The 8,376-nt window shown below is 50.7% G+C and overlaps 1 protein-coding gene across 4 annotated transcripts in view; it reads right to left on the reverse strand.

Annotated features, from left to right (window-relative positions):
- The window catches only part of CRTAC1 (cartilage acidic protein 1), a 37,866-nt gene extending 33,643 nt beyond the window's left edge, over positions 1 to 4,223 (reverse strand). The window contains exon 1 of one of the 4 annotated variants that reach the window (XM_081863868.1): positions 4,145 to 4,223. Coding sequence is in view for 2 of the 4 variants with exons in the window: in XM_081863865.1 (XP_081719991.1) it covers positions 3,787 to 3,843 (57 nt within the window). In the remaining 2 variants the exon portion in view is untranslated. Of the gene's footprint in view, positions 1 to 215; positions 273 to 3,398; positions 3,418 to 3,786; positions 3,944 to 4,144 lie in introns of those variants that run through there. The other 3 variants (XM_081863865.1, XM_081863866.1, XM_081863867.1) reach the window with 3 other exon arrangements.
- Positions 4,224 to 8,376: the final 4,153 nt, after the last annotated feature.

Consider the following 8,376-nt stretch of genomic DNA (forward strand, 5'->3'; position numbering starts at 1 on the left):
ATTCATGGTGTGGCTGGCAATATTGCCATACAAGTAGCCAGAAGGCTATCTAATAAATACCCCACTGGTTTAAAAGTCCATCTCAGATCAAACTTTAATGGGTGCCTGATATATGAGAGAGTAAGAGAATTCTGCTCACAGTCATGGTGCAACATGATAGGAGCCAACACGTGCAGTCCTGTTATTCAGATAGGATCTTGCCTCTATCCACTCACCATGGAAATAGTCTGAAGAGCGCCGTAGATTCCTCCAGACATGGGGATTAGGCAGGAGCTTACGGAGAGTAGGGTACATCTCCCATGTGTTAGGTCACAGCAAGCAATATATCACACAGAGCTGGCAGTCTGGGTGCTAGCACCACCCTCCAGTTCAAGCCCAGATTAACTTGTTGTCAAATTAGAACAGGATGGTAACAGGTACCTGGTGACAAAGATGGTGTGTTCTACCATCGGGCTCCCAGCATTTGGTTTGGGCTAATTAAACCCATACATCAGTGAACTCCAGATAGATCATTAGGGAAATGGCTATTAATTAAGTTGCCTTCCTCTACACACAGAGAAAGCGTTTATACCTGTGCACAAGGCAGTCAAGCAGACAGTCACACACTTGATCTTTGTAACCCTTCTTCCTCCTCCCGAGGGCTCTCGACTTTCCCACTGGAGCTTGGACAACCTGGTCTCTAAAAGCATAACGTCACAACATAGTTGCTTAACAAATTAGAGTCCCTTACATTGATGGTATTCCATACAGAAATGTGGAGTGGGGGAGGCAACTGTTTACATGAGGAATGAGCCTTCTGGATGTTGTTGGGACTCCCATCAGCATTGGCCAGTGGTCACGAGGGTAAGTTGCAGCTCAACAACACTTCGAGGACCACAAATTCCCCAACCCAGTTGTAGATCATGGAACACAGGAACACAGAAAGCTGCCTTATACTCAGCCAGATCACTGGTCCATCTGGCTTCATGTTGGTACCTATCATCTACCCTGAATGTAAGGTGCTCTCCAGAATTTCAGACAGGACTCTCTCTCAGCTCTATCTGGAGATGTCATGAATTGAACCTAGGATTTTCTGCATGCAAAGCAGATTCTCCGTCACTGAACTACAGCCCTGAAAGTCTCTACTCCCCAGCCCCACAACTTTGTATTCACACTAGCAAACCACAACTTCCCAGGACATGCACACAGCAAAGAAAACTCCCAGAGGCACAATGACCACACATTCCCCAGAGATTCCTATATGAAAGTCTTTACCAGGCATGAATTGTGTGATGAGAGAAGATTTTGTCTGATCCCTTCACTTGATTAACTGATTAACACCTTCTTCCTGGAGCCTGGAGAGCATCCAAAAAGGAACTGAATTGGCGGCGGGAGACAAAAATGAATGATCTAGTCCCAGAGCGGCTGATGGCTGCTTCTATTCTCAGGATGCTAGTCTCTTGTTTTGGATGCAGCAAGAGTCCAGCCCCACCAAGTGTGATGTGCCCATGGCATTAAATGTAGGATGGTGCAGGGAAAGGCAGCAGAATACTACATGAGTATCAGGCACCTGAGCAGGAAAAAGGGACCCTCCCAAAGACCAGGGAGACAGTCTTCACTCTGAACAAGGGAGGAAACTGTGCACAAGCAAAGAAGGAGAGCCGGGCCTTTGCCTGCTCATTGCTGGGTTGTTTAATAATCCCTTCCCTTGTCTCTTATGGGCAGCTCTGGGAATAGAGACAGTAGAGACTAGGTAAGAAGGCATACATCCAGGCCCTGGTCCAGTCTGTCCTCGGACCAAGCTTGGGCTCAGAACTGGGGTCAGGCATCTTGGCAGTCGCCTGCTAGGGGGATCCACGGTATAGATTTGCTTTTAGAGATGCCCTTGGCAGCTGGGGAAGGGAAAAAAAGCAGTTGGTCGCCATCTTGTTCCGAATGTGGACATTGATGGAAGTCCTCTCCATGACTTTGTGCCCTGCACACCACCATTTTCTGTCCCACTAAACAGGCCAGCTCTTGAGTAAAGGATGCAATGTGTACAAGAATGCCCACTCAGTGCCCGCACTGCAGTAAATTTGCCCTGGACAGCTTGCTGTGGTCATAGACAGGTCCCCTTTCTCTGCATTCTGTGTTGCCTGCCCAACTCTGACGTTAAGGCGGTGATATGGCACCAAGGAGGTGAAAAGTTTCTCAAATGGGCAGTGCTGGTTCTCCACCGGGCAAAGGAGAAAGCAGTTCCATGTCTTGCTTGCTCCTACAGGGTGTGGTTGATTACACTGCAATTTGCACCCATTTACACAAATGGACGGAGATACACTTAACTCAGTAGACCCTGCCCCAAGGAGCAGATGGCACTAGAGGCTTACAGGAAGGTAGCTGGTCCTGCTAGTGACACAGCAGGGCCTCTGCATGCTGGGGGCAGACAGCGGGATCTGCATGACATGCTAGCATGGGCATTTGATAATTCCCAAGTGAAGGCACTGCTTTATTTCCTATCATGGAGAGAGAGGGAGCTGTGTCCCATTCGCTCCAAGGCGACAAGGCCAAGACAGGTTCTTTGGCGAATCCTGGACATCCAGAGAGAGGATGCAACAGAAGCAAAAATTTAATTGTATTGTTGCTCTGCACCAGCAAGCAGCTGCCGTTGTACACAGTTCCTGCTATTTATCCTAAATGACTTCATAGCCCCCGTGGCACCGCCATCTCTGTTATAAAACACGGCCCTCCAGCAACCTCGCAGTGAGATAACACTGCCTGCGCTACTGTGGACTAGTGACATCACTAGCTCACAATGTCATTATCCAAATGCATTCCCACATTTTCCTCGGTGACATCACAACTGAACAGCCAATCAATTGTGGTAGCATCAAAATAGCCTGGAAACATCACGAGACACCTCATCTCTCTCCCTCCCCCCACTGGCCCAAGCCACCATATTATCTTCCAAAGTGCTACTAGTTCAAGCAATCTGAGCACAAACAAATCCAGCAAGACTAATGTGTGGCATCCTCACCACATTAGGGTTCAGGTCCTGCTCAAGTCTTTCAGAGCTGCTTTTCCTTCAAATTCTATTTTTCTGGAACCGCTGCTGAGAACAAGAAGAAAAATGTCCCTGTCCTGGGCTGCACTGCTGTCTTCCTTGAGCCCACTAAATACCAGCCCACAACCTGCATTAATGCTGCAGGAGACCTTCCCTGCAAAAGCGACAGGGATCACCCCCCAGGGTGTTCGGGAAGCAGCCAGAGATACCTCTCCCCGCCTCCCACCTAGTGCCTAGGGAGTTGTTCTTCAGAGTTGTCCCCCTTGTTTCCCCTGTGCCACACTGCAGGGTGGCCTGCCTGCCCCAAGCTGGGGCACAGCCAGCAGCTGCCGCCGGGGCAGTGTGGAGACAAAAGCAGTCACCTTAACAGCAAGCAGACCTTGGCACCCTTGGGATGCTGTCGGGGGGCGCGGCAACCAGAGAGGCAGAAGTCCTTCCTCAGGCAAGAGCTGAAGCTGACCTGAACGGGAAGGGTGCCCCCACCCCACTTTAGTCCTCCTCAAAGCCAGAACCTCTTCCCTTAATTAGACCCCACCTCTCTGGGCCACCCCTTCCACTCCACTTCCACAGCTTCCCGGGCTCCCATGGCTCTCCTCCGAGTGCCACCCTCAGCCCCCATTTCCGCCCGCCCGGCTCGCTGGCGCCGCTTGCGCGCGCCCTGTGCGCCCTTCCCGCCTCTCCGGCTCACTCGCAAGCGCCCAACTTTTCTTCTCCGGCTCTTTGGGAAACTTCGCCCCGTCGGCCGGTTCGCGGCCAGCTCTACTCACCGGGCCGGCGGCAGGGGCCCGTGGCAGGGCCATGCCGCCCAGCTGGCCACGGAGCATCCCGGGCGGGCTGCCCCAATGTCCGCAGCTGGTGCTGCCTGCCTGCCTGCCTGCCCGCTCGCTGGCGCCTCCGCTGCTGCTGCTGCTGCTGCTGCTGCTGCTGCTGCTGCTGGCGCGTCTCCCTGGCTCCCGGCGTGGAGCTCCTCCGCCCCTTCTCGCGCTTGGGCAAGTCCAGCGGAGCGCGAGCGCCTCTTTATGTAAAGCCTTGTGCCCGGCAGGCGGCCAATCAGTGCGGCCCGAGCGGAGCCGGGCACCCAATGGCGACGCCGGGAGGTTGGGCCGCCTGGCACTGATTTACTACCTGGAATTGCAGGGGAAGCGCGGCCAGGCAGCGCCGATCAATACGGAGCCAAACTGTGACGGGCGGGGAGGATGTTGGGGGGCGGGCGGGGGGCGGAGGTCTGGGGTGTGTGGAGGGCGAGGCGGGAGGAGGGGGGTGCAGCCTCTTTCAAGAGCACAGCTGGTAACCTTCGCGAGGGAGCGGGGCTTGCCGGATCCGGGTGGCAAGAGCTGGAATCGAGCCCAGCAGCCCCGACGACGCGCACCCGTAGATGGGCTCCCGGGGAGACCCCGAGGCAAGCGGAGGGCAGGGAGATGTTCCGCCCCCTCCCACCAAACCTCCCACCCACTCCACCTCCAGTTCGCCCGCCTCCCCGAAGCTGATCTTGGCCGGCAGGATGCATATACAGTATATATATATATACTGCCGTGTGACACGCTCCATACTGTTCCTTTCCGGTGAAGATAGGAGCGGCAGCGGCGGCTTTGCCTAGGGAAGCAAAGGATGAACGGACTGGAGCTGCAGGAGATCAACCTAGGGATACTTGGAGATATTGTGGGGGGGGGGCGGGGGGAACCGGGCTGAACACCTGAGCTGTAGCCTTGGGAAATGTGGCATTCGCTTCTCATCCGGGCAGCAACACCCCTTTCCATTGTACTCTCTTCTGCCAAATATCACCCACCACACCACCCTGTGCTGCCATCCTTTTCTCTTAGGCTCTTGCACACATACCCCGCCGCTTTTCCTCCTTCACCCGATGTGGTTCTGAGCCGTACCAACGCCTCGTGCGACTCCTCCGTTTACCTATAAGCTCTTGTCTGCCTAGTGATGAGCCTCCTCTCTTAAGCCCTCCAACTTTGGTTGAAGATGTGGACAGCAGATACGCCCCCAGCTACCACTAACTAAACGTGGGGGTGGGGTGGGAGAGACGAGCAAAAGCCCAAGAGGAGCCGGATCCTCTCCAGCATCCTGTTCTCACAGCGGCCAAGCAGATGCGAGCATGGCAGGAGCGCAAGCAGGCAAGCGAGCGCTGTTTGTGCTCCCCGGCAACTGGTGCTGTCCCAGTGCATCTCTGGTGCATCCCGTGTCGGATGCTGGAGGTGGCATCGAGCAAGCGTGGACAGGGTCGTGGCAACATCCGGTCCCTTCCAAAGTTCATTCACACTTCCGCTAGCCGTTCCAGTCCCATCAAGTTCTGGCTCTGGCTTGACCAACTCCCTCCCTCCCTTAAGGAAGGGCTGCTAGGTCCTAGAGCACGTTGCACCTGAGACCACCAATAGCTGAGCGTCCCTTGCTTGGACTTCGACTACTTTGGGCGCTTCCTGGGCTGTTGAGTTCTTCGCTGTATCAGGAGGGCGCCAAGCCCTCTGCGCGCTGTTACTAGGGAGATTACACTATGGTCTTGTAAAGGAAATTACCCTTTATTTATCTAGTCTGGCTGCAGATGTAAGCGCACGTGTTGGTCTTACGGGTTTTTGTGTGCGTTTTTTAAAAAAATGAGTCGCGTTGAGGAGAGTCCTTCCGTATGACCGTAGCACGTGGGAGCCAGTTCAGCCAGGGTAGCATAATCACAGGATCAGTGAGGGCTTAGGCTGGATGTGTCTGTGTGTACAGGCAACTAGTACCACCTTAGCATGGTCCAGATGTCAAGGGGTGGAAAGACACGTGGCCCTCTGGCCCTTAAGACTGTTGGTGGCAAAGGAAAAAATATATAGGCATAAAAGGAGAATTTCCTGGATGCCAAGATCCAGTTTTGGGGCAAGTACTCCACAGCAGTGTGAGATTCCGGGGGTTTCAGAGTCTGTATTTCCATTAGGAAAAAATTAGGCACCTTGTATACTGTGGTGTCTTTATGATATATGGTTTATTTACACATATATATGCAGCTTGAGCCTATGATGAAGGGGTTCCCAGCATCTTACCCCAAGAGAGTCTTGCTTCTTCCCTAGGCACAGTCCTGGATTCAAACAGCCGCCAGCCATTTCTCTGTTATCTGTTTGCCACATAACTCCTACTCTCTAAGCTTCTGGCCCATATTGCTTCCTCCCCCTCTTCTCTAAGCTCTTGGCTTTATCTCTTGAGTGAAAGTCGCCCCATCTCTTTGCAGTCTATGGTGAGTTCCTTTGGTCCATTGTAGTCCTTAATGCTCCATCCCTCTGGTGACTGCCTCAACAAAGGAAGCTTAGTCTATCTTAATTAGCCGTTAACACATGTTAATTCCAGAGGATTTAGAAGCATCTAATACACTGGTCTAGCACAGTTTTAGCATTCTAAGCCTTCATTACATCTAACACCTACGGAACCTAGTAATTTAGGGTGCATCTCGCACCCATGAACTCCTAACAATCCTTTCCAGTGTCAGCCAAGACTCCTGCCTATCCTGCAAACAACCACAAAGTGCTGTGGCTGCAGAATACAAAGAAATCAGTCAAAAATTGGCCAAGATATAAAACAGAAGACCCCTTAGACCCCCTTGCAGGTGAGATCCATAGCTTTGCTACTCAGACATATCATTAACCATACAGCTGCAGATCCCTTTAAAGCAGGTGTTGAGCTTAAGCAAGGGGGTTAATTATAAAACCCCACTTCCCTAACAGCAAAGCAAAGTTAATGGGTGCTTCTTCAGCTCAAGTCACACACACCATCAGAAACTGTAAGGGCTGCTTTATGTATTCTAATTCCCCACATATATCTCCATGTAGATAAAAGCATGTACGCTTTGACGTTTCAAGTATGGCATGAGTGGGGATTCTTTGCATCACAAGTACATTGAACAGGCAGGCAATATGTGAGTGGTTGAATACATCATACGCTGGAGATTGTAATATTTCATGCATCTCCAAAGCAATCCAATATTGGAAACATCTGTGTGAGATGTACCCAGTGCCCTCTTCTATAGTGCAATTTCATTTTCAAGTTGGTCCAGCCACAGCAGAGTCAGTATTTGCCAGTGCTAATTTGCATGCATTTGCTTCTTTTCTTGCATACTGTATTGAGCAAGCTTACAATGACCTGCACCTAGCAATCATTTTACCCTAATTGGGGTGGTGGTGGTGGTGGCATATTTTAACAGATAAACAACAGAACAACCCAAGCAGTCACACACATGTGTAACAGGTCTTCCAATAGGCCAGATTTTAACTCTTGCACGTCAAAACTCTTCCAAATCCCCCTGCTTTAACCACAGGAATAATTACTCATCTTTTCATAATAATCCACCCTGATCTCTATTATGGTCGAAGCCTATGTATCAGGAGGGTAGCTGTGTTAGTCTGATGAAGGTGAAAGAGGACAGAGTCTTGTGGCACATTAAAGACTAACAAGGGTTGCCAACAGGGCACCCTTGAGCATGTGTGCCTGCCAGTACCTCCTATGATGCCCATGAAATGTCTTCGCAAATATCCTCTTTTAAAATTCAGAACACATGAGGGGTTCTTTGCTCTTTTACTTATTAATTTATTTCAACAAATAATATACCGCTTAACACTGTGGTAGTCTCTAAGCAGTGTACATTAAGGTTAGAAGGATACAGGAACTATATAATTCGTTAAAAGTAACCATAAAACCAGAAAACTTTCTTCAGACACTTTCAGTTCCTACTAGCACTCAGCCTCTCCTACATCAAACATGTGAACATTTCACTGGATGCCCGGATTCAACACTCTCCCTTCGTTCTGTGCTACACAATGGGGAGATGCAAAGAGCTTTTCTCTGTAAGCAAGCCTAGTGGTAGCTGATGCTGGTGTAACCCCCCCCCATTGATGGGGTGGCTAATGGGGAACATGCCTACATCCCCATTTTGTGGTCCTTTCTCTTTTTCTGCTCTTTTATTTATGGTAACCATTATGCTGCATTCACACAGTAGCTGTTTTGTGACTGCCACTCATGGCACTTCCTCAAAATTTCCAATGTGCTCAGGCACAGGAATATAGGAAGCTGCCTTATACCGAGTCAAACCATTGACCCAACTAGCTCAGTACTGACTGGCAGTAGCTATCCAGGATTTCTGGCAGGACCCTCTCCCAGTCCCTCCTGGAGATGCAGGGGATTGAACCTGTGACTTTTTGCTTGCAATGCAGATCTTCTACCACTATGCTATGGCTCTTCCCCCTATAATTCCAAATGTGTCTGGGCATGATCATTCATGGACTAGAGTTCAGTTCATCATATGCATGAGAACAGTGGGAAATTGTCATGTCATTGCCATTTCACTCCACTGCTTACATTCTTCTCTCTAAATGTATATCAATGTC

This window comes from Podarcis erhardii (assembly GCF_964252035.2).
Source record: "Podarcis erhardii genome assembly, chromosome: 5".
NCBI lineage: Eukaryota > Metazoa > Chordata > Lepidosauria > Squamata > Lacertidae > Podarcis > Podarcis erhardii.